This window comes from Streptopelia decaocto, assembly GCF_964273445.1.
Source record: "Streptopelia decaocto genome assembly, chromosome: 3".
NCBI classification, from domain to species: Eukaryota; Metazoa; Chordata; class Aves; order Columbiformes; family Columbidae; genus Streptopelia; species Streptopelia decaocto.
The window spans coordinates 6,516,704-6,542,633 of NC_138656.1; the positions used below are offsets into that span (position 1 = coordinate 6,516,704).

Sequence of the window (25,930 nt, forward strand, 5' to 3'; positions counted from 1 at the left end):
CTGGATTGATTTGAACCTACCAGGAGTAGTTGTATGAATGCTGTGACATTACCAAGACACAGCCCTTGTAATGAAGGTGATCTGCTTTGTCTTTGAAGTACTCTAGCAAGGTAGCTTCACCTATAGTCTTTTAGCGTTACAGGAAAGTATCAACATATTTCTGTGAGGCAATGAAGAGGCGTCTAAGAGTGTAATACGTTTTTCCTCTCAATTTTTGAACTTTCATTGTTAATTAAAGGTTTTCTGTAGTAGAAAGAGGTTCTGAAGTAGGAACCGAGTCAGAGATAATGTGTAGTTCTTGTCTTCATATGCCCTTGGTTGACCATTTAACGTACTTAAGTACAATACACACTGCTGTTCTGGAAGAAGGATTTATGTATCAGATTTCTTGCTGTCCCTCAGATTGATGGACTGATGATCAGGTTTGGGCAAGAGCTTAGTAAATATGCTATCCAACAGCATTTTTCTGCCAGTATGTAGTCACAAAGTCTTAAATCCCTCTGAAGGCTCACATTTAAAAACAAAAACAAACACTGAACAAGAGAGCTAGTGAACTTCTTTAAATACACAGAGCACAGCTCCTTCTGGGTCACAGCTAAACCAGCAACCATTCCTATGGACCCTAAATCATGAAATCTCAAGCCAGCAGAAGCAAGCACAGCGACTACAGCAGCTGAATGCTGACTCTCCAAGTAAACACAGATACCCCAGGGCCTCAGCCTACTTACGTCGTGTCTTTGCTGTCACTGTGCATGCCACTGAAGTGAGAAGACTTTGATGTATGAGTTGACAATTGCATGTCCCTGCAGACCAGGTTGCATCGCAAATAAGAAACGAGAATATATTCCTTTTCTTGTTCTCCTTGTTTGTTATTACTGCTTCCTCAAACTTTGTGCTTCACTACTTTTGCTCTCCATACGAAGTCTTCCCTTGTTTTACAAAAACTTCAGAAAAAGGGCAAGCTTCTCCATTCTCTCTCCTTGCTCTGCTCCCAGACTTAAAAGGATTTTTTGCTTCTTTAATTTGTTTTTGGGGGACATACAGAGCTGTGTGGAATAGACTGAGGAAAAGGCTGGAACATAACACTGTTAAGGACTACGCAGGACCTTTGTAACACAAAAATAACTGCATTTTGCATGAGCGCTGTGTGGGTTGTTAGGACTGACTGGCTTTTTATCAATTCTCATGGTACAGCACTCTTTATTAGATGTGTAATGTAGTCCTCAGTGGCCCCAATTCAGTCATGTGGCTTCAAGATAGTGGCTCATATTTACAATCCTGCTTGTGGGCTGCTGGTGGCCAAATCACTGCATTTAACTTGAACCAAGTGAGTTAATCTTGGGCTTTTTGCAACTACTTTAAAAGGGGTGTGTAATAGTGCTGTTGAACTCAATTACGATGTGTTTCATTGGATGTGAGCTCCACAGTTAACCAGTGGACATCAAGTGATGCTCACATCCTCAGATGGGGATGTTTCATACCTCCTGACAAACCTTGAGTGGGAGCTACCGTGATCTCCTGACCTGGAGGATGCAACCTCAGCAAATCTGTGAGTGGAACAATACTGGGAGGTGTAGTTGATGCCACAAAGATGATTAAGGGGCTGGAGCATCTCTCCTGCAAGGAGAGGCCGAGAGCTGGGGTTTAGCCTGAAGATACCCCAGATGGTGTCTAATCGATACCTATAAACATATGATGGCAGGGTGTGAAGAAGATGGCTTCAGACTCTTCTCAGCAGTACAGAGTGACAGGACAAGAGGCAATGGGCACACGTGGAAAAAGCAAATTTCTTTTTGAGTGTAAGAAAACGCATACTGTGGGAGTGGCCGAACACTGGAGCACGTTGGTTCAGAGAGGTTGTGGAGTCTCTGTCTTTGGAGATACTTGAAATCCAGCTGGGACAGGGTCTGGGGCAACTTGCACTGGATGACCCTGCTTTGAGCAGGGACGTTGGCCTTCTTGATCTCTAGAGGGTCCACTCAGCATCATCTGTTCTGTGATTCACGGTGTCTCTGTGCCTCGTAAGCTTCGTACTTGGCTATAGCCCTCAGCTAATCCAATCATGCCGCTTTGTAATTAGCTGAAACAGAGCATATTGGCAGAGCGTGCAGGCGGGGAGGTGTTGGTGTGTTCATCATCAAGCGCTCTTGACTTGCATGATGTGCTGCATTTTTGGCTAGGTAGGAAGTGATTTGTCTGCAACAGATGTTTCTTCCTTGTGCTCAGGTTCTGATCTTGTTTAAGTCCAAGAAGTGATAGGACAAATCTGTACTACAAATCTGAAGTATGAGAGTGCATCTGTGAATGCTTTCCCCCTGGTGATGGAACATATGGAAATAGTGCTTATCTTGATTTAGATAAGCAATTGCCTTTCCTGTACAATCATCCACGGTTAGTAGGAGTAGAAGCAGGCACGTAATGTAACGCATCTTACAGTCTGTCTTTTCTGATGCTCTGTAAGCCTATGCAGAAACAAACTGAATGGAAAGCTGCATTAAATGTGAAGTTAGTAATGGCTAATAGTTTGTCGTTTTTAATCTGTACAAGACACTTGTAAAAACAAAGCATTAAAAAAAAAAAGGCACTGAAGGGAAGAGCACACAGAGTATGTAGTAAAACGTTTGCTGTACCTTTCCCCATGGTCATCACTCAACTCCTTTGTTTTTCAGCAGCCCAAGAAAAGCGGAGCGGTCACGGTCCAGCCTTCGAGGGTTCCCCTAGGAGGGGAAGGGCTGGCTCTTGTCTGGGGTTGATGTTGGGACTCTTGTCCCTTGCTCAGGTTCTTCTCCCAGTGCATTTTCCAGGTCATGTTATGGACTGCTGTTGGAGAAGCCTTCCTTGTGGGGATACGTGTTTCTACTAGTAGCTATTGTAGCAGGGATGAGATAGTGGGCAGGCTTACTTATTTTTAATTTGAAATTTATTTCCTTCAGCTGTGCATTCTAAAGCTGACTATAAATGATGCTCTCCCATTTTCAGCTTTGTTTCTTGCAATTCAGTCTCTTGTTTTTATGAACTAGAGGGAAGAAAAACCCTTAAGTCCTCTGACTTTTTTAAATGTCTTTTTAATACCGCAAGCCTGTGAGCCCGGCTGCTGTAAATTCTTTTCACTTGTTCTTTGATTTCTTCTCATATCTGCTTTCGCTCATGGAGTGCCAAGAGCCATTTTCTTTGCCATAGGTATTGCTTTATACTATGGGGTTTTAATATCTACTTTTACTACTTTGTGTGTGCTCTGATCTTTCATTATCAAATAGTTTTAAAATAAAAGTATGTTCTTAACAGAAGCTCTTGCATCTGTGGGCTTTTCTATTGCCTTTGGTTGCAAGCTCTTCCGTATTGCTGTAGGGATTGCTGTAGTTGGATGTCTATGACCTGTTTATAAAATTAAGTTACTTTAAAGTGTACTAGACTCTAAAATCCTGGATATTTTAGCAATGACTGAGTTTGAGTTGATTTTACAAAGGTGTTAGGTTCGTGCCATCCTTTTTCCATCTCACAAGCCTGGCGTATTCATGCCCTTTATGGGGGCTCCCTCTAGTGACCTGTTCTGAAACTCCTTTTTCCTCTTAGTTGTGAGAAACTTTCTGCATTTTATTTCCAAGTGCAATTTTTGTTTGCTAAATGCAATGCGTGTATTGGTACATATATTAGAAGATGTAAGGGTCGTTTTCCTTTGATGTGAGCTAGAAGGAATTGTAAGCAAAGCTGAGACACAGGGCTGCCTGCCTACTGTACTTGGCATTCAGACCTCAGCTGATGAACTTCATCGTATTTCGAGCTGTGCCGAGAAAGAGCTCAGGGACATTGGGAGCGTGATTAAAGGCCCAAAGGATGTGACCAAGGAGAAGCTGAAGGACGTCAGGTTGGGTAGACAGAGGGTTGGAAGATGATGGGATGGATCTGGAGGGAAAAATGGTAGCGGGACAAAAATGTTTAACTGCTCTATATTGAAGATTTTTAACCTTAATATATTCTTGAGGCAGGGAGGTTGTAGAGGAGGACCCCAGAGTGTTTGTGGTAGCCACACAGTTTTGTGTCTTTAAAACCAGCCTAAACAGAACAAATTTTGGGAAGGATGTAACAGGATCAACTCTGTCTTCTGTGCACACGGGTACACAAATGATTTAATGACCATTGACTTTGCTTTCTGATAGGAGCTACAGTGATCTTGTTAGCTTATTAAAAAGCTTTAATAGCTCAATCTTTATTTTTGCTGTATTTGATACTTTTCAATATATTGCTGCATTTCCCTAGCTGATGTTGTTTCTTGAATTATTTTTTTTCCCATGAAATTTGCCTCAGAGAAGGCATTGATAACATCTGGGTTAGAGCTGGGTAGGCACAGGAGGAAGGTTTGGGAATTATTTATGTCTGAAAAGTGGCAGAGAGGCTGAGTAGGCAGTTGAGAAAAAATTCAGAACTTAGTGTTATGAACGGCTTTCATGTTGGGTGTTTCCTTAGAGTTCTGTCAGGTCCTCACCTGCTTGTGAATATGCAGATTTTTGGCGTTTGTGTGGGTGTTGCTTTACAATTCAGTGTCTCACTTTGCAAATTTAATTTTATTTCTTCAGAGTAAATAGACTTGAACAGACTGTAGTTATGCCCACCGTCACTTCACAATACCATTTCTATTGTGTGATGTGAGTGGAATTCAGAAAGGCATGTCAAAAGTTTGTGGATGTTCCGTTTACCCTCTTCCTTAATAGTTTTCTTTGTGCCAGTTATTTCTTTGAATTCATCAGACCTTGAAAGTTCTAAATGGTTGTGAATTCTACCTGTATGGGAGATCATTGCTCTGCTGATGCTTTTAGCCCATGGTCTTGAATTAAGAAGGGCTTTTTATTCCAGATACAGGGCTGGCATTAACTGGTCTTGGGAGGTCATCAGGGATGAAGACTCCGGGATTGCGCTGTCTTGGAAATCAGATAGCCAGACTTCACATGAACACACCTTGTAAAATTCAGGTTTACCAAACAAAAGCTTTGTTTGCTTTTGATATGCACATATAATTGTAATGAAGTTCAAATGCTAGTGTGCTTAAGCTGCAGTTTGAGTCCATTCATAGTCCCCACTGTTCATAGAACAAACCTAAGTGCACAGATGTTGAGATTAAGGAATAAAACTGAGTAACGAAATTCACTAATGTGCAAGAGTGGGGATGGAATCAAGATGGCCAAAGTAATGTTGATTATCACTGCTTTGTGAGAGCCCCCCATGGGTTTATTTTTCTTTTTCTTTTTTTTTTTTTTTTTTCCCTTTCTTCTTAGGAACATCTCCCAGTATTTCTGTATTTTAACATTTTGGATGAAGTTGGGTTAGAAGGGCTGGGCAGAGTCTTACTCAGGAGGGAAGCAAAGCCCCGGAAGCATTCTTCTGGTGGGGTACACAAGGACAAAACCCCAAATACGGCAGAAGCTATTGCTCACGTTTAATACTGCCACAATCCTGTTTTAGCATGTTACTAACCACAGCTTGATTAAAACTGGTGATCTGCAGGTGCACAGGTGCTCGCTCTATGTTTAGTTTTGCTTGTGAGCGCTGGAGGAGATGGGAGCAGCTTTCCCCACAGGCAGGGAGCCTTTCTTCTGGGCAATCTCCACTGCCCAGCTGGATTATCTTAAAAACCTTCTAGTGCCTCTTAAATTTAGCTGTAGTTATGTTGGAATTGCTGAGGAGGTACTTCAGAAAATTCAGTCTCTTATTCTGCTTGTCTCTTTGTCCTGAAAACTTCTCATATTCACAGCCACAGACCAAATAAAATATCTTCTTCTCTTGGAGTCTGTGATGCCTCCATCTAAAACTGAGGTGGACTTTTGTTGTTGCCTTGATGTAGTGTGGGTTTAGTTTGTGTGTATGGTATTCTTTTTTGGGGGCAATTAGAATATTTCTGAATCTTCCTGGTTTTCAAGCTGTTCTTCCTTTAAGGTGCATTCTGGACAACCAGTATGGAAACAGACTTTAAAGTTTTGATTTGCTTGCCAAGCAGGCTTTCTTATTTCTGAAAACTTACACCTTTGAGTCTAAGTACTCCTGGTTTATATCTTGAAGACTAGGTTACATAGCAACCGCTTCAGAGGGTTTATTTCCTGAGGATGTATGTAAAGCTGTATCATTAATGAGAGCAAGAAATATTCTCATTCTGCCACAAGTGCAAGGTAAATCTGTCACTGTTAGAATTTGTATTAATGTGCTAGTATGTACACATGGTGTGTGTCCTTCCTGAAACACACAGTGCCCCGAAACTGCTGGTTTGTCCTTGCGGAGTTACGGTGCCATGAATTATAGGGTGATACCTACAGCATTTGAGTTTCTTGGGCATATTTGAGGACTAATGACGCTTATTCACAGATCTGAGCTTCATCATTACCTTGGGAAGAGACTTAGAAGTAGATGAGTGCAGGATGTTTCTAATCTGAGAAGCAGACAAAAATGTGTGTGGTGAAAAGAGATGGGAGACAAAGGTGGGAAGCGAGTGATTTGTAACAGCCGGGAATGACTTTGCTGTCCCTGCCAGGATGACTACAGGGGAAGAAAATACCCAAATCGGGTATCAGTTCTGACCTTATTAGGAAATGTTGTCTGCCAGCCCTAGAGGTCCAACAGATGGCAAAAGAAAATCAGTTGTCTCTCCTACAACTATTGGTATCATACTGAGATTACTTTTGTGATCAGCAGCATATCAGTAGATTTGTTGAGTATCTTTGATTGCGAATGAGACTCAGCTTTCCACTGCTTCCATCAGCATTGAGCATCCTTCTAAAACAACCAGAATGGAACAAAGTGCAGGCTCAAATCCTCTGTTAAATCAGACTTTTATGGAAAGAAATAGGGGTAATCTATCAGAGATGTACAAGGCAGCATGTGCTCTTACTGCTGAACTGTATTAAAGACAATGGTCATCAGTGCTCTTTCAAGAACTATTGGGCAGGTGAGGAGCTTGCTGAAGAGGATGTGGTAGATGATACAGGAGTGTTGTGCAGTGAATTTACTGATGCTTTTCCACGGGGAAGGAGTCTCAGGAGAATGACACACAGGGAATACTCAGTACTTGCAAAGAGGGAGAACTAGAAGCGAACTTGTGAAGGCTGTGGAGGGTGGAGGCAGCACCAGTGTGTGCAATGTCGTGTTGTGTGGCACTCTGCAGAAAGAGTGAGATGCCCTTGCTGGTGAGTTGACTAAGGGACAATCTCTGCTTTCCTTCTGACTCAGAAATTAGGGATAATGAGAATTAGCTTTTTGTGTGTGTGGTATCTTCAGGTGGATTTTTTTTTTTTTTTTTTAATATTGAAACAAATACTGTAGTATCTAAACTGTACTTTTCTATTTAAATAGTTTTAGAGAACTCAACATATTTAATTTGATGTTAACTGGTGTTGCAATAACTCGGGCAGAAGGTGGAGGATGATGGTGTGCGTTTAAATTTGGTGGAGCTCCAGTAGGATTCTCACTGGGGAGGGATGGGGAAAACTACTGTCCCGCTTGCTGGCAGAATACAGTTACCGTGAAAGCAGATGACAAATCTGACTATAAATTGGTCACAGGCTGATTTTTATTTTAATACAGCTCAACAGCTAATTGCAATGGTTACCTTCTGCAGAAAAATGGATGAACAGCATACCTTGTAGGTTAAAGTGGTACAAGGTTCTTAATATGAAAATCAAAACTTGATACCTTTCCACAAAAACGCTTTCTTTGCTTTGGCTGAGACACTGCGGGTGAGCTGGTGACAATGGAATAGTCACTAGGGGAGCCAAATACATAAATTAAAGTCCTGAATTAGAGACACTTGAATACAAGACACCTTTGTGCTGGTCAGTCACAGTGGCAATGTATCTTTTGTTGGGGGAGACATGAATTTTGCACTAGGCATGTGGTAGCTGATCTCAAGTAGAATTGGACTGTTTATTTTTGGAATGGTTGAGATAAATGATGATTTCTGGTACTGGTCCTTTGTACTGAAGTTAGAACACCTATGGTTGCTTGTGATGCTGGCAAACTGGACCAAGTATACTCAAATTCGTGGAAACAGATTAAAATAAAGGGTGATGTGAAAACTAGGGGGGCAGATCTGTTTGGACTCTTACCTTCTCAGTAAATCTCAGGGTTTTTTCCTTACAAAAAAAAAGTCACTTGTTTTGAAGATTGGGAACCATTTCCCATTTAAGTTTTTACTTTAGTAATTAAGTTCTGTTTCTGGCCAATGTACAAACCTCTTTAGACTTGGCTTGTGTTGAAGATAATTAATTTAAAAAAATAGTAATAATAAAAAAGTCAATTAGGCAATGTTACCTTCTCTCATTAGGTCCTTGCTAATGATGTGGTTATCTAACAACGCAAGACTATGTTAAGCTTTTAGCAAATATGTGTCTGTAGAAGTGTTTGAGGTAACTGGAAACTTATATAGATTGATACAAATGAAGTCAATTGGTGATGCAAAAAATAAGGGTTTACTGGAATAAGGGACGTATTATAACATAGTTTAGTAATGAATCTTTTGAAAGATTCCTGTTTTGTCTTTGCCCCCCACTTATTGATGAGTGATTTCAGACAGCAAAGCTCCAAGTTAAAATTTGCTGGTGTTTTCATTCAGTTTTTTTCTTCTACCTGCTGCCAGAGCTGGTTGTAAATTCGGAGGCTGTTGGCAAACAGCATGCTTGTGTGTTCTTGTGCGTATTCAGAATAATTCTGAATTGGATAAATCATCGCTTCAGTAGGAGAGTTATTTTAACCAATTTTTCCTGTTTTGTAATTTGGACCCTTGTGGTTAACAAAGAAAATTATTTAATGAATCAAGCTCCAAAAAATATATATGTGCGTGTGTATATTTTAATGAAATGATACATGGACAATAAATCAGTGCTTCATAGTAGCCTTTATTGGAAAACAAATAAAAAGCAAGTAGGTGGTGAGGTTTGTTTTGTGGTTTGGTTCCCTCTCCCTCTTATTATTTTATATTTTCTTGTTTTCCTTTTCCTTATGGGAAATGCTGGTATCTTTGTGTGTTCCCGGTGCCCTCTGGAGGTGAAACTGAAAACTGCAACAGTCTGACAGCAACACTCACTGGAACTGTTGAGTCCTGCTCTGAACTTCTGAATAGTGATCTCAGACCCACGTTTATCATCTGGCTTTACTGCTTTCTTGTTTTGTAGGTGAAGATGCTAAAGATGATCTGCAGGGGAAGAAAAGTCTGAGCGAGAAGGTGTCTCTTTATCGAGGTGACATTACACTGCTTGAGGTCGATGCCATCGTTAATGCTGGTAGGTGGTTAAATATTTTACACTCTTGAAAATCCTTTATAGTGCCACATTGGAAGTTTGAACTTCAAGTTGCATAAAACTTGTATGTCTTGTGGAGATCTGTTGTAAATGACATATTTTTTCCCAGCTTCTCTATATTGCATCTGTCTCTCCTGTGTGCCTTTACTGTGACAAGGATTATTGTGAAACTTCAATAGCATGGTCACCAAGAGAAAAATAACGATCTCATGTGCATCTTTTGACTTGAGTAACTGAGGCTTCACGCTTCATATTGTAGAAGACTGATACTAAGCTACTGCGGTACTTTCCAGTCTGTTTTTATAGATCAAGCCATTTGTGGGCTGGGTAGTGTGAAAACCTTAAGTAGGAAAACTGGATTTCTGTTTTATGTAGTTTGACTATTCGCTTTTTTGTAGGGAGATATTTTTCAAATTTTTGCTCATGACCTACAAGGCTGGAAATATTTTAGTTCCACTTCTTGCTTAGTGACCACGTCTCCATGTATGCAACTGAGGTGAAAACCTGTGCATAGCATCATCTTCTTGTGACAAAAGTGGGAGGCCTGTGCAATTAATTCCTTTGTATATTAGATAATAATAAGCTAATGTAACTGGTTGGGAAAGACTATGTGAAGGTTTCCCCCTAAACATATACCACAGCCGGATCTTGCCTGCACTCCCCACCTGAAAAAGTGTTACGGTTTGTGTGTCCCGAGGCTGGAATTTTTCCCCCCTTGTATTTGGCTAGCATTGTCCTTTGTTGTTAGGAGTATTGATTAATTTTCAATAATTAATTTTTGGTAGTATCCATTTATTGGAGGGCAACATACTGCAGTATCTTCTCTGTGATTGAATAAAAGTGCAGAGATTCCCAAGGTTGTATTGGCCAAAATTGATGTGCTTGCTTGCTACAGTGAAAAGCTGTGTGTGGATACAGGCTCATGTCTGTAAAGAGTGTAGAAATGCTTGCTCGTACAGTTTAGAAGTCACTTAACAGACTCTCTTGGATTGTTTAATGATGTTTATCTCTGCGTGACTCCCCGCTTGCCAGTGGGTTTTGTGAAGTACGGGTAGAATCTGTAGTTATCACAAAATGCCTTATTTTCCACTCCAACAAATAATAAGGATGGTGTTTCCATGTGAAAGTTTAAAATTAATCTTCTAGTTTACTGATGCACAAAAGCCTTCCTAAGTTACAAACAATACAGTAGCATCCATGTAACATGATTCTCTCCTCGCTGTGTTCGTGAGGCCTCTGAAGCTTTAATCTTTTAATTTTTTCCCTCTTCTTCTTTCAACCTGACATTTCCAGTTGTGCTCTTGCTCGCTTTCTTACTTTATTACTCTACAGTGAGTCAATATTAGCATACTTGTCTCGATTTATATTTAGATTCTCTTTGTTTATAGGCTGCCCTTGAATTACAGGCTGGAATTAGTTGCAGGTTAGTTTTGAAATAGAAGTATTTGTTTTTTCTTGATTTAAAGGGGTTTTCTCCCTTTCTCTTCAAGTATCCAATAACCTGTATCCCAGACTGCTGATGGCATTATCTATCTACTTGCAAACTTGCCTGCCATCCTGGTAAGGAATGCATCTATCAGAATAGAAATAAAAAATAGAACCCAATTAAAGTCAACATGTATTAATATGTAAGTTTGAGGAAAGGATTAAAGACCACTCAACACAATGAAACTGAGGTTGAAAGACCCAAAGAGGGACATAAATACCCTTCAAGTATCTGGAAGGCTTTTAGCAAGAAGAAAGTTGTTTCTACTGTTGTCTTCTGTAGTTAAAGAGGAGTTGGATTTGGGCTTAATGAGAAATTCAGATTACATCTTGGCAAAATTACTTATTGGAAGGGACAGTATTATTATACTTTGCTGTGTCAGGCTGATATGTAGCAGCAGGCCTAGGTCAGGACATTGGTAGAGGTGACTTTTGAGATTCTTCTAGCCCTTCTGTAATGTCTTATAGCTCCTTAAGTACGTAATATGTGAACTATTATGACTTGTTAATATGCCTAGATTAAACTACTAGCCTACAGTTACATTGAAAACCCAAATATTCTCTATATGTTAATGCAATAATTAAATTTTAAGTGTAAGCCTTTGATTTGATAATGATTTCAGTGGTTTTTGGGGGTTTTGTTTTTGTTTTGTTTTCTTTTGAAGTTAAACTTTTTAAACTTACTGTTAAATTTACATCTGGAAAGCTCAATGAGGAGGATGTTTTGGTTCAAGATCCATGTTATTTATGCAAAAGCTGAGGGGTTTTTGCTACACAAACACTTCTCTTAAATTTAGTAGTTTACCTTATGCTCTGAATTCTGTTTCCTATTTGAATTTATCCTACATAAATAACAGTTAAATTGATAACCAAATTTCTTGTGTTTGCTAGAAAGGGTGTTAATGGTGATCTTACACAGTTAAATACAAAGGTATTGCTGAAGAGCACTTCTACAAAAAGTTCCCTTTTTCTCCTAGACTTTAGCAGACAAACTGAATGTTATTTACTTTTCAAAAATGTTTTACAAATATTTTATGCTGAAAGAGGACAACCATGGATATGGTGGAAAAGTTTGTGTCTTTGCTCATTGTCAAAACAGCCATGTTAAAACAGCTGCTTTGAAATCATTTGTGATCAAAGTGAGGATCTATTTTTGTGGTTTCTGAAGAGTGATTTAACCTGAGATGTGCGGTGGAGAAGGTAGCTGGAAAAGGGAGCTGATGTGCCACTTTGCTAAAAGAGATGTCAGTTATTTACCTCTGTAAATGTGTTATCCTCCCAGAATGGTTCCCTAAAACTTCCCTGTTACTGTTTGTATTGCAGACAAATAGTAGTTTAACTTTGTTTTGCCTAAGGTGTCCTGTTTTGTTAGTTTTCTTCCCCCCTCTTTTAAGGATTCAGGCAAGATTTGTACAAAAATCTGATTTTTGTTCCTATATTCTTCGCCGTTCTTTCAGTATTACACTTTCAGAATGCGTACAGGCTCTTCTTGAGGCACGTACTGCATAAATCCATGATAACTGGCCTTTTTAAATAAATTAAGTATTCCTGGATGTCACTTCATCCTGATGCCAAAAGTGCTTCAAGCACCTGGGAGCCAGATAACCACCATTAATTATCCTACTTCCAAATAACTCATGGGAACTGAGCTTTGGGGGTGTGTGTGTGTTTAGGGGAGGGATGGGGGGGTGGTTGAGTCCCTTTGCCCTGTTCATCTCAGCTATTTTAACACAAGTTTTATTCGCTCTGCAGGCATTTCCTGATAGAAAACATTTGTGTGGACCAAGTGGGCTATGTGAGAAAAATAGTTTCAGATAACATTGAAATACTAAGCCGAGAAAATGTGTAATACCACCCCACCGCAGTATTTATTTTATCAGCTAAGCAGTAAACACTAAATTTCCTATGCAGTTTTAATAAATATAGGGAAAACTACATTGCTATTTATATCCTATGCAGTAACTCTCTTAAATCAGAAGTGGATAAAGAAGTCGCATGTTCACAGTGGATGTGATAAGTATGTCTGTGTACCTGATAACACCTTAAACAGTAGTTCATCATTATTGACCTCAGGTATTCATTCACTTCTTAACAAATCTTACCCGCCAAGTTTTCAGATAATAAAGCATGTATTAATGTGCTTGTGAGGTTTTTACTAGGAGCAGGATCGAGGGGAAACGATTAGGTGGGGAACAAAGGATTATCCATATTGTTATTTGATTGGAAGGAGGAGGATGACTTGCAGAACACTAAAAGAAATGTTATTTATTCTTAGCTTTGAAAGGTGTTATTGGGTATTGGTACAAAAGTATGGTAGTGAACAGAAACCTTTAAACTACAAGAAAAAGGAAGGTGATCAGTTCTGGTTAAGTAGATATTTCTGGTAATCTATAGTGTTGCTCCTAAATTAGCAATTACTGTTGCTACAGTTAGAGCAACTAGGTGGCTCCCTTTAAACTATTCGAGTGCTGCAATCATCTCTAATCCTCGCAAATCTGGGGAGAAGCTATCCATTTTTAAAGGGAATATTTTTTCCTTATGGGACAGCAAATGGGAAGTAAAATCTTACTCTGGTAAGTAGTGAAAAGATTTAGTGGAGAAAATAATTAAACCACTTTTTCCCCAGCCTCTGCTGGGATTTAGTCACTGAACCTTATACTGTTCAAGAAGAGGTTTCCTTTGTGGAAACCATCTCCATGGCTGCAGTGGGTGACTTCAGCTGGGGATGCTGGTTTGGCGGACACGCTACACAGGCTTCTTGCCTTCTGGGCATATTGTGCAGGGCCAGACGAGCGAAGGTACGCGGGGGGAGGATTTCTTGCTCCCTGTAAGAGGCAAGGGTGTTTTCAGGGAGCTAATTAGTTTGGAGCACTCCTCCTGCTGTACCTCCCTGGCCCAGTTCTGGAAGCGTGTGGAACTGGAAAACATTTGGGTTTGAATATACTATGTTTGCTTTGGTCCTTATGGGACTGGTTTCAACTGGAGCCTCCGCATGACTCAAATTAGAGGATGAAATAGCCGTTTTCTTATTAAGTCTCAACTTTCCCTAATGAAATATGCCTTTTCTCCCTCAGGCTTCTGACTTCACAGCTGTGTTTAAGTATTTCAGTGTAAGAGCAATATCTTCCTCAGTTTTAACTGGAGATAGCAGCAGTTTTTCTTCTGGGGTATTTTTTTCCCCTCGTTCTCCCTGGCCTTGACCTTGAAGTATAATCTGATTGTTTAATTTTGTGAGGCATCCCATTTTTCTCAAGTCCAAAATTACAGATCAAGCTAGAAGTACTATGTATTGAAGCTGGGAACTGAATATATTATCAGTGAATTATGCTTAAACGAGTGTGTAAGTATAGATAGTGGCTGAACTATGCCTTTCCACATAAACAGCTTGTTAATGTGCAATCAGTCACTGCATTTGCCTTGAACTTGGTGCTTAATGAACAGGTGGGGAAAAAGGATGGATTCTAATCTGGAACAGATCTGACATCAGGCAATTTCACTGATTGCTAATCCATTTCATCTGGCAACTTAATTTATCACACGAAATTTTCATCTTATAGCTTGTGAAGTAGAAATTATTTCAGAAGTGGCCTGTGTGAATATTATGAAGATATTTGAGTCGGTCGCTGGGCCTGAGCTAGAATTGTGCATATACTTACTCTCTTCTTATTTTACAGTGACCAGTAGTTCTAAATCTGGAGTTTATTTGAAATTATTTTTCGGCTCTTCATTCACTTTAAAAATAAGTCACTTAACTAAAGTGTTAAAGTATTTCTGTTATTGAAAGTGGGATCAACAAAAGGTAAAATCTGCACTTAAGTTGCTTGTATGATTTTTGCACGGGATGTTTGCATTTATGATAATTTTATTTTTCAACTGAGTTAAAAGTAAATCGTTGCTTATGCTGGTGGAAGTTCCTGAGAGAGTTTAATGTCTAGTAGCATGTTTCGTTAACACATTTGAAATGTTTTATCTCCTGTGTACAGACAGGGAAACTGAAAGCTTGTATTGAAATTTCTTGTGTGGAGTCATCTGGCATCTGCCTATTTAACTGTTGTCTTTTCCTCTAGGAGTAGAACCAATAATGCTGACAAATTGTTGTTAATTTGGTTTTCATCTTGAATGTGAGCAGACCGTGGTGTTAATCAAAGGTTTCTCAAGTTAATTTACAGTTGGTGCGATTATACTTCAGTGTAAAGCCCCGGACTAATTCATATGTAGTCCCCAGTTTTTCATCAGAAAAATCAGTGTTAGTAGTTGAGGGAATTGGTCATTCTCAGTCATGGCATCCGTGAGTTTATTACTGCTTTCTGTGGGAAATACTTTAAATGCGCCTGGTGAGTAGTAGACGTGGTTAAACTTGCCCTCTGCTTTGTGTAGAACCTCATTTCAGTGTAGTTCTTCCCTTTAGTGTAATACTCATTTGGATGAAAACTAAAAATCTGTGTAAAGTGACAGTGATCAAGAGAATGAAACCAAAGATAAGTACTGCTGGAGGTGCAGTTTCATTTAGGTGGGTTACTTTATCTACTCTCTCAGCCAAACACCATTTGCTCTAAGGATGTGGCAAAGGCTGAAGATTGAGGAGACTCACTCAGAATTGCGCTGTAGCAAGGATGCTCATGATATTATTTGAAAATATCCCAGGTATAATCAGTATAACTTAACAACAACAAAAGAAAGGATTGGCAGTGCTGCAGACACATGGTGTGAATGAACTTCTTTTCCTCATTCTGGGGTGCTTTGGGAGGGGGAAATCAATTGTGGTGGAATGTTTCCAGGATGCTATTATATTCCACCAATGTGCTTACAGCTGTGTTGCTCAGCTGGCAGAGGTGGCTCTGGGTGGGTCCGTGCCTCAAAATAAAAGCAGTAGAGAAGAAAATATACTTTCCATTGGAACAATTAACTCAAAAGGCTCCTTAAACTTAACAGTTTGTGGATGGAGGCACCAGATGCTCAGCAAGTTGAAGTTTAGTGCGATGCTGTTTGACTTCCCATGTTATTCCATGGTGGCACAGAAATCTGAGTAGAATGAAATGAGGGTGCAGGATATCCAGGTATCTGATAATCTAAAGCAGGCTGCCCAGAGAAGCTGTGGGTGCCACATCCTGGGAGTGTTCAAGGCCAGACCAGACAGGGCTTTGAGCAACCTGGTCCAGGGGAAGGTGTCCTTGCCCATGGCAGGGGTTGGAACTAGATGAGCTTTGAATGCCCCTTCCAACCCAAACCATTCCATGAAATACCCTGGCACAAAGTTAGGTGACCAACTATCTCCTCTGATTGGATTGAGCATAATCTGTTAGTCTTCTGATAATGTAGTATAAAATGGGCAAGGTAGACATTTTAGTAGCCCAATCTAACCTGATGGTCTATTGTATGTGAATTTATTGAACAATCTGTTTTTCATCAGTGTTGGCGTTTCAGGCCATGGTGTGTTTTACCTTGACAAATATGTTCTCCTTGTTTCTTTGTGCATCCGCTGTTGAACCCATTTATTGTCTGTTTCTTTCTGGCTCCCTGAGGCAATAACTGTCTGTATAAACTGTGTGTTGCCGATACTTTTGTTCATAAAAAAAAGAAACTGCTTAGGAGCCTTATGAATACAAATAAAACGTTTCCAATGACTTTGACGCTTTCTGGGGTAGAAAAGGAATGAGTGGGAGAAGAGGACACTACTTGTATCAGTTGTGACTTGTCAGGTTTAGAAGTGGCTCGTTGTATTGTTGTGTTTGTGCTTTCACTTGATCTCTGCTTCTCAGGTTTGTGCTTGGCCACTCAAACCTGGCAGATTTTGTCTCCTTAAGACCAAGGACTGTGCGTGTTGCAAGCAGGGCAGCCAGAGCTGTGCGGGCTCTGCTGCAGATCCGTGTTTCTAGCAATGTGCAGTAATTAAGAGCAGTATTACAGGCTGTGAAATGTCAGGCCTTTCACTGTATCTCTTGCTTTTTTAGCTTCTCTGGCCTCACACACTGCCGTATTTTATTCTTTGTGGTTGGAACAGGTGGTAAGTTGAACTCCTTGCTCTTGTTCGTAGAAACTTCCTTTTTGTGTTCCAGGAATGCGATGTGGACTTGTCTAACTATCAGACCAATGTGGTATTGATCCTTCATGCCGTGGTTACACTGAACCTTTTTTGTGTGTTCTCTTTCTAGAGAAAACAAGCAGCGTAGAGGCAAAACACCTGCAAAGTTGGATTTCTTCAAAGTCTTTATGCTTGAGTTATGATATATGAGGTGTCATGGATGCCATGAGCACTTTCTGACAGCAGGTGGCAATAGTGCCTCTGGTATCGTGAAGCCGCTTTCTGCCTGTACACCTTAATTTTCCTGGACATAAAATCAGTAATGACTTAAGCAGAGGAAACAAAATACATGTGTTGTAGGGCTGCTCGTTGGATAGGCCATCGATATAGCTCATGCTTATTAAATGTCTACTCCATTTCATTGCAAGTGTTTTAGTGTGTATTTGAAATAGAGCAGGAGGCAGACGTGGTTTGGAAGAACTGTAAGCATCTGTTTTACTTCACAGAGGAGTATATTTAGGAAGGACCTTGCTTTCAGCCTGTCTCATCCAACATCCGACAGTGGAACTGTCATCCTGAGTGCACTGATGGAGCAATGTGGTCTAAGAAACAACTCCAGGTTGTCTTGAACAGTTATGCTTCATTTCATAATATTAAATCCACTTTTAATCAGGACTTGGGGGAGATTATCTGAAGGATTGTGGGTTTTTTAAGCCAATAGTTGCAACAGTATGTTCTCAGTCAATAGGCATGCAACATGGTGCTTTTTCAAGCTTTTGCAGTAAAAAAAAACCCTAAAGCAGTCAAGCTTCTAATAATTGAAAAGCGTTAGGATGCAAGAGAAGACTTTTTAAAGTCTCTTCCCTCTCTGCAATACTTATAAAATCTTGGCAGTGGTAGGCTGAGATTATCTGTGTAGTGTTAATGTTGCCCCCTCATACTTCTCTGTCCTGATGTATGTTTGCTCTTTGCTGCCTTTATGTTGTAAGTATAAACACTTTGGGATGGACTAGGTTGTTCTGGGCTTGTACAGGTATTAGCTCAACTTAGTGTAAGTAGCACAGTGAGGTTAGCATGAGAATTAGTATTTCTTTGCAAAACATAATCCCATTAAATATATGCAGTTAAGTATTGAATAGAGGAAGGTCTACTTTGACTGGAGCAAGTAAACTTTAGGCTTATCTCATGTAACAGTAGATGCAGAAAATGGGATAAAAAAATCTGACTAACCCTGTCTGTCTCCTCCTCTTTTCCTTTGGCAAGAGGCATTGCTTTTGCTTAATTCTCTTAGCTGCTGACTAGAAGACTGATGCTGTGTCTTTTACCTTTGGTTACAATATCAGATTTGCTTAGAGCCTTGCCATTTGCTGCAGGTTTTGGGGAAGCTTTTCAGAAACACTAGTCACTTGAAATACAGTCTGTTACTTGTTACATAAATAATTATGGACTGTGAAATGCAGTTTAGGTTTTGTTTTGACCTATGGGTGTTAGAAACCAACTTTTCTGACAAAAGGAAAAAACATTTCTGTTGCAAAACCAGAAGTGGCTTTCTTTAGGAATTCAGAATGGCTCTCGCTTCAAAATCACTATTAAGGGTGCAGCTTGGCTTTAAAAATCTGGACTCCAAACCCCTTTGTGTGACCTGCTGTCACAGCCATGAAAATCAGTAATAGCAGCTAAATACACATCAAAGCACGGCGGAGGCTTGTGAAGGCAGTATTTGCTTGTTAATCCAAGCACAATGGCAAGTGTTGTTTGCATCATGTGCAAATAATAGACACTTGTATGTTTATATGCCATTGTTCAGAGTTGTTTCTGAACCATGCTGTGTTGTTTGGATGGATGTGGCAATTGGTTTAATTATAGTATTGACGGTGCTGTAAAATCCTATGGTTTCTTCAGAACAGTGTGACATCGAGCTACCAGTGTTCCCCTGTGCTTCGGATTCCTGTAAAATTCGCACTTGGAGGTGACAAGAATGTTCAAACATGGTTTTAATATCTCCTGCCTGGATTGTCACTTGCACAATGCGCTCGGATGGCCAAGAGGGGAAATAGGTGGTACTGTTCTTGCCTTCTTTGGGGTACCTTGTCCCAAATACTGTCCCCTTTGCTGCAGAGGAGCTGTTTGGAATTTTGCTCCTTCTCCTCTGAGCTGCACGGGAGGGTGGGCACACTCATAAGGAAGATATGACTTGGCTCACGTAGGAGGTATGTTGTGATGGCCCTTGCACTCCGATGGTTTCAGCAGTGATGCCTTGAAGCCTGAGGCTTTTATTGCCTCTTGTGTTTGAATAGTTGAAATTTGTGGAAAAACACTGACTCAGAAAACTTTGGCATCACTGCTCCTTTTCTCTTTTGTCACCTGCATGTCTACGCTGCAGTAACTTTAATCTGCTGTACAACATGAATCACTTAACTGTGTCTCTGCAGCACCTTCATTTTATGCTTTAAAGTTGGTTCCTGCAGAGTAATAAATAGAAGTAGTTAATATCTGGTATGCCTGGTTGTAGGCTGCATCAAAAAGATGGTTCTGTCAGCTACATTTGATTTGTATTTAGAATGGTTTGCATTGCAAATCTGTGTTAGAAATGCTTTTAAATTTGAAGTGTGAACCATATTGCTTTTTCAAGAGAACGGTACTCTTGTGTCATGTGAAATAACTTTTTATTTAAGGAAGAGATGGTATTGCTTTCATCTCCATCAAACCAGGTTATAGAGGGATGTAAGTCTTCCCAGTGACTTGATGTGCTAGACAATATTAACTGGCAACTCATTTCCTTTACATTTCTAAGAATTTGTGGTTTATAGCCTATTTCAGAGAAACTCTGGTTTTTCATCCTGTCGGGTTCCATCCATTTTGAAGTGATTACATTGGGCAGTATGGTCCAGGTCACTACTTGACTAGCTCTGAATTTCTGTAAATCTGAGTCCTGATGTTACTCTTTCTGAAATTAAAATCAATTTTTATAATGACTTTCAGAATAGTCAGTCGGTGAAAAAATGGTGGGTTTTGCCTGCGGAGTTCACTAAACTATATTGGGAAAATGAACAGAAATCCAGAATTTATACATGGCTTCTTATTTTTGAGGCTCTGTGACAATTTCCCTTTTAGGCTGGTCATTACCTTAAAAACATAAAATAACTGAATGTACCCCGGGGGAAGGGTGGACTAGGACAAATACAGCAATTCTTAGTTTTGCTTTGATCCCTTGGATGAAGGCATCTCCAAATGCTGGAGGCCTGATCATTTTTGCCTTGTCAGAGCAGAGCTTTGCCCAGCAGCAGTTCCAACCTTGGCCCTGACCCAGCTAATTATAGTTTTGTTCTGTTTCTCTCCCTGTTTTTTCTCTCCTTTTTTTTTTTTTTAAGATGACAAAATGCAGCGTTTCAGAGAGTTGAGTGATCAGCATTGGTGCTGTCTCACCACAAAGAGTGATTTCTCTACCTTGTACCTCCTTTCCTGCAAAAATAAACTTGCTTAGGACGCCCAAACTTGGTGTCTTGTTAGGGCTTAGAGCCCAAAGGCTCTTTCGATCATGTGTTCACAGCTTCAAAGGCTGCAGCTCTAGTTCAGACCAGTCCCCAAGACCAGTAAAATATTAAATTGAATTTGAGAAACACTTTTTATTTTAAAGTGAATCCCCTGACAGCACACAGGGTGTTTTTAGGTGGGAGTATTTCTCTCTATTATATACTCTTATCAAAGACAGCATAACATTTTGGTTCCCTACTTCTTGCTTAGTGCCCACGTCCCAGAGGTTGAGTTTATCTGGCTTCTCATCTTCCTTCATGTTGGCATCATCAGATTTCACAGAGTGGTTGGGGTTGGAATGGACCTCTGGAGATCATCCAGTCCAACCCACCTGCTAAAGCAGGTTCACCGGAGCAGATCACACAGGAATGTGTCCAGGCGGGTTTGAATGTCTCCAGAGAAGGAGGCTCCATTTGGACCAGACAGTATAGTTTAGCAGGATCTCTGTTGCCGCCTTCTTCTGTCCTCATCCTCTCAGGGTTGGCACCCAGCAGAGCAACTTGTGTTGCCTGCAGCCTCCCTTTCTCACCTTCCCACCCTTCTCAGGGAGAAGGATGAGAGAGTAGAAGCATCCACAGCGTTACCTTCTCTCCCTAAAAGGCCACTATGAGCTGTTATCAGATGTAGCCTCAACTGCAAATCAGTGTCTGAAATCATGACCTTGAACCGGTGGTTTCAGCAGCCAGGGGCACAAGCAGTCAGGGAAACTGTGCTGATGTATTTAAACCCACTTTTTCTTATTTGAGCCAGTGCTAATCATCCAGGAAGGCTGAATTTTGTTGTTCTTTCTTGTCTGCCTCTTTTAGAGATCAAGGCTGTTCTGCTTTGCCTGGGGGAGAGAGTGAGATGGATGGTTCTTGGTGTCTTTGCTATAGACACCGAGCCTCGGGAGTGTCCCCTGAGCGCTGCTGGAGTCACTTCATATTTCATAATCCCCCGCTGACAATTAAGTCAATTTGCGGGTGCAGGCATGATGAAGCTAAGCTAGGACATGTTCCTTTTTTAGCCAGGACACGGAGTGAGTTTGCTCTTCTTCTGCTTTGATTGAATTGAAAACCGAAGTGTATCGGTACCTGTCCCTGGCTTGGAAAGCGGATCAGATTTACCAATGGCATTGCCACCCTTGCTGGACTCCTTACTTATGTTTTATAGACACAGATTTTTTTTAGTTGATGTTTATACACGTTTAGCATAGTATTTAATTCTCAATGCCTATGCTGCAACATGAAATGTGTGTATTTGTGCTCATTGCATTTTGATTTTTTAAACTTAGCTGCTGTTTTAAGTGTTTTTTCTAGACCAGCATTGTACAAATACTGAAGATAAATTCTATATAATTAGCGAGACTGAAGAGTTTTAAGTTAGGATCCTGAGCTCTGCTCCCTTGCACAATACGTCATGTGAGTGCATATAATGAATCTATAAATTAGGTAAGAAAGCAAATGTGCCTATAAACTGGAAATAAAAGCCATTGCTGAACAGCCCCAGGCTTTTAAATCACTTTTTTTTACAAATTGGTCCAGGTATCCCACAGTGGCCCAATTCTTAACAAGATTCAGGTAAATACATTAATACAACTTCAGTGGTGTACATATGAAAGTACTGGGTTTATATTATGGAAGTTTGTATAATCTTTCTTTCAATTGGATTATCTTTTAAATGCTCTTTTGTTTTTCTGTATAGTATTGTAATTGAGTTTCCCACCATATCACACATGTGCATGTGTGAAGATGGGAGAAGGGAATGGAAAAAAAGATATTGTTTGAAAAGATTGTTTATGGGTTTCTTTTTGTAGTCCTAATGCAACTGGTGTCTCATTTATTTGGAGAACATTGCTGGAAGCAGCTGATATGTTAATGGATGTAGGATTTCCAGGAACTATTTCAGCTTAAGAATCAGAAAATCTTAATCCGGTGCTTGCAAAGCAACTTTCTTCGTCTTTGTCCAAAATATTTGCTTTTTGGAGTGCATGGGAGACTCTTTTTGGTAAACACATTATTCTTCTGAAGCTTAATACCTGGACTGTATATAATAGCTTGAAAGTTTTATGAAAATGCTGGTTTTAAATAAGGTACTACTGTCATGGGATAGGTTTAAGTTTAAGCCTTGAACTTGGAAAAAGCTGCACAAGTTCTTAAATTCTAGTGTAGGCATAGTCATGTTCACTGTGGGAGGATTGTTCATACGTGATTTAGGACATATACAAATCTTGAAAAATGATGTGTTGAAGGGCTATTTCTCATTGAAGTTTTTTTTTCCCCCTGGTATTTAATAAAAAGGCACTAATTTTTGTTCTCTTTGAAAGCTGCTCTCTAATCACTGTAGTTCATTATTTCAGCTTCAAAGTGTAGTCTGTACAGAGAGGCAATGAGGTGTATCCACATCTAGAAATTAAGCAATAATCATGTAGTTTGGTGTTTCAACAGGCTTTGTTCATTAGGAAGTACAATGATCCATTTGTAAGTACTTGCTGTAGTCATGATGTTCTTAACAGTCTGAAACTTCAACTCTCCAGAATGATTTTTAAATATATATTCCTGATTGAAGCAGTACTACCAGGTGTACCAAATGCAATTCCACGTGGATTGAGGTAATGGTGCGTGTTCTGCAGAGCCATTATGGGAAAGATGTCGGAAATTTTGTGTGTAATGGGTGCGTACGTGGCTTTGGATTTGCGAATGATTCGTGATCGCACTCAGAGCAAGAACAACCACCATAGACCCAGCTGAATTATTGGAAAAGCTTCTTCAAATAAAACACGTTTGGAAAAATTGAAGAGAAAGAGAAAACGAAGACACAGAGAACACGAGAAGAGGAGGAAATAAAACCAAAGTGTTGCAAATTAGTGGGAGAAAGAAGTCGGCATTCACAGGTGGGCACATGCAGAAGAAATTGTTAGTGATTTGATGGGTTTTGATCATTGAAGCTCATCTTGCAGCTCCATGGACCTAATTCTTAACGATTAAAACAAAGCCTAGATTGTAAAGTTTAATTAATCAACACCATAGGACATGAAGAAGTGGATGGTTTTAATTTATGAGAAAATGAGGGAATATTTAGATGTGCTAAAGGTGTGAGTGGGATGGAGCAGGAGAGGGTCACTAAACCCAGGTGCTGTGTGTTGGAGCTGTAATTGTACAGCAATTCAGAAGCTTCTGGGCAACAAAACCAGTTGATGCTTTATTCTGAATGAGAGGGGTCTGTCTGGGCTTTAACTCCTCCCCTGGAAGCTGCCAACCCAAGATTGCCCTGGGCAAGTGCTAAAAATGTCCACTGAACAGTTAAATTTCTTTCGTCTTTCCAACCTTACTGAAGCAATTGTGACTGTATGTATGTAGTTGTTATTAATAGTGTGTGCAAGGTAACTACAAACCGCCTATGTGTAGTAGAGGGGGTGAGGAAGAGTACCTTGTTTCTTATTAATTTTTGGCATGCAAGCGGACTATTTGTTACGGTAACTATTCTCCATCTATGAAGCCGAACCACCTGAAAAAAAACCTGTGGATTTTCACTGTTTTACAGTGCAGAGTGCACTTGTAGTGTGGAAACTGCGACAAGATACCACACTGCGATCTCTTGAATCGGGTATTTTTTGGGAAGGAGGGGTGTCCAGGACAGCCCTGCAGAAGCTCATGTGGTGCCGCTGTTTGCCGCACAGCCCCTAAGAAAAGCGCAAAGCTGTAGCCTGTAAACTATTCAACTATCAGTGTTTAAATCCAATCCAAAGAAACGTCAAGCTGGTTAATAACCACAGTAGCCTCTGCATTCTGTTGAGAGCAAGAGGTCAGCGATCCCTGACCAACGCTGGTCTATCCTTTGCCTCCTAACGAGCATCAAATGTTTTATAAATTGAGGCAGAGTTCAAATTACTAATCTTTTGGATTTATTTATTTATTTGTCTATTTATTTATTTATTTATTTTCCCCGTGAGCACAGCACTGGATTTATTTCGTTTATATGGCGGAGATTTGGGTCGCTAGAGTGTGCTGCGAGCCCAGCCCTGTGCGGGCGGCTCTGAGCTTGCCCAGAGCTCTCCCCAATGTTCATTTCTCATCGCGTCGCTTTGCTGTCGCCTGGGCAACTTGGGCGAATTCCCCTGCTATTTCCTTTGCGTTAGGTCCCGCTTCCCTGCCAGTGAATGACCTGGTGGCTCATTAGCCTGGTACCTGGGTGCCCCAGGAGAGCATCGTGTCGTTAAGCGTTAGAACATCCCTACGGCCGCCTTTATTTTGCGGAACGAGGAGCCCGTGTGAGGTTGCCTCGCTGGTGCCTTATAAAGAGTTGGTATCAACAGCTTTTAATTAAACCCTTTACGGGTATTCTGTGGTAATGTTTATGGAGTTGGGCTTTTGAGCTTTGTGGTGGTGAATGTGGGGAAGAAACACAGGTCTGCATTATGGAAGAAAACACAGTGTATATGGTGCTTGGAAATGTATTTGTTGTCTTTATCAGAAAGACTTAGTTCTGCCTTTTTAGAATTAATGTGGTCTGTTTTCCATGTTCCTGCAAGTTATTCTTTGATAGAGATGCACAGATTAAAAGTAGTAATTTTGTTGACGTTCAGTGCTTTTCTGCTTGGTCAGGAAAACCTTGTACTGTTGAATTCTTTTCATATTTTTGGTGAAGGCTGAGGCAGTCTGGATGTCTAGCTTGAGGACAAATCCAAAACTGTAGAAATGTAATTAAAAGATTTTTTATTACTTCTGCTGTCCTGTCTTATTTTAATTAAGTTCATCCTCTGGTGAAAATTGCACTCTGAAATATAGTGGGAAATCCATAATGTCTTCTCTTCTTCTTGGATGAAGATCACGGTTGACAATTCTCCTCTGCGGGCGTACTGTGAGTTTCTGCTGTGAGAATAAAACTCGGCTGTGCAGGGAACAGTGTTCATAGGGACAGGGCTGAAGTTGTGGGGCTTCATACACCAACGAAGGCCAATTCCCTTCCCTCTGAAGCGTGAGACAAACCTGTCTTTCCACGTAAGTAAATGTGTATTTTTGAAGTCATAACTTTCCAACACCCACAGAAAAAGCACTATGTGTATGTTCCTATACCTATACATTCTGCAAAGAATGAAAAAAAACATAGAGTTGTTGCTTAATGCTCTACTGGAGAGCAATCTAATCCAAGGGCAAAGTCTATCTGAGCACCCGTGCATACACCACAGGATTACCAGCAGTTACTGAGCATCAGGCCGCTGTCAGGGCAACCTCTTTGATTTAACCGCAGCTGCGTGTGCTGTTGCGCACTCCAGTATTCATCTCATAACCCATTCTGCAAAGCAGGCACTCTGTCTTGTGCAATTCAACAGAAAACTGTGGCAAATAGAGGTGTGGATTAGGACAGCTAGGAAAAAATACTCCGAATGGTCCCCTTTCCCCCTCTGATAATTTTTTATCTTTACACAAAAAGAAGTTGTCCAGCTATTTACTGTCTCCAGCCTGGGGATGAAGTGGCCAGATCAGACCGGCAGAATCTTTAAGTGGTGTTGGTGTTTTATGGCAATATGACAAGGTTATTTAATCTGGAAATAGTTACGGCTGCTAATATGTCTGGAATTTGTGCCAGATGGTCTTTTTCTTGTCTAGAATCATACAAGCTAAACCTGAAG

At 40.3% G+C, this 25,930-nt stretch overlaps 1 protein-coding gene across 4 annotated transcripts in view; it reads left to right on the top strand.

Annotated features, from left to right (window-relative positions):
- MACROD2 (mono-ADP ribosylhydrolase 2) overlaps window positions 1–25,930 on the top strand; it is a gene marked incomplete at its 3' end in the record, with an annotated part of 876,609 nt that overhangs the window by 14,657 nt on the left and 836,022 nt on the right. For all 4 annotated transcript variants that reach the window (XR_014183592.1, XM_082048203.1, XM_082048204.1 and 1 more), the window contains exon 3: window positions 9,153–9,260. Coding sequence is in view for 3 of the 4 variants with exons in the window: in XM_082048203.1 (XP_081904329.1) it covers window positions 9,153–9,260 (108 nt within the window). The remainder of the gene's footprint in view (window positions 1–9,152; window positions 9,261–25,930) is intronic.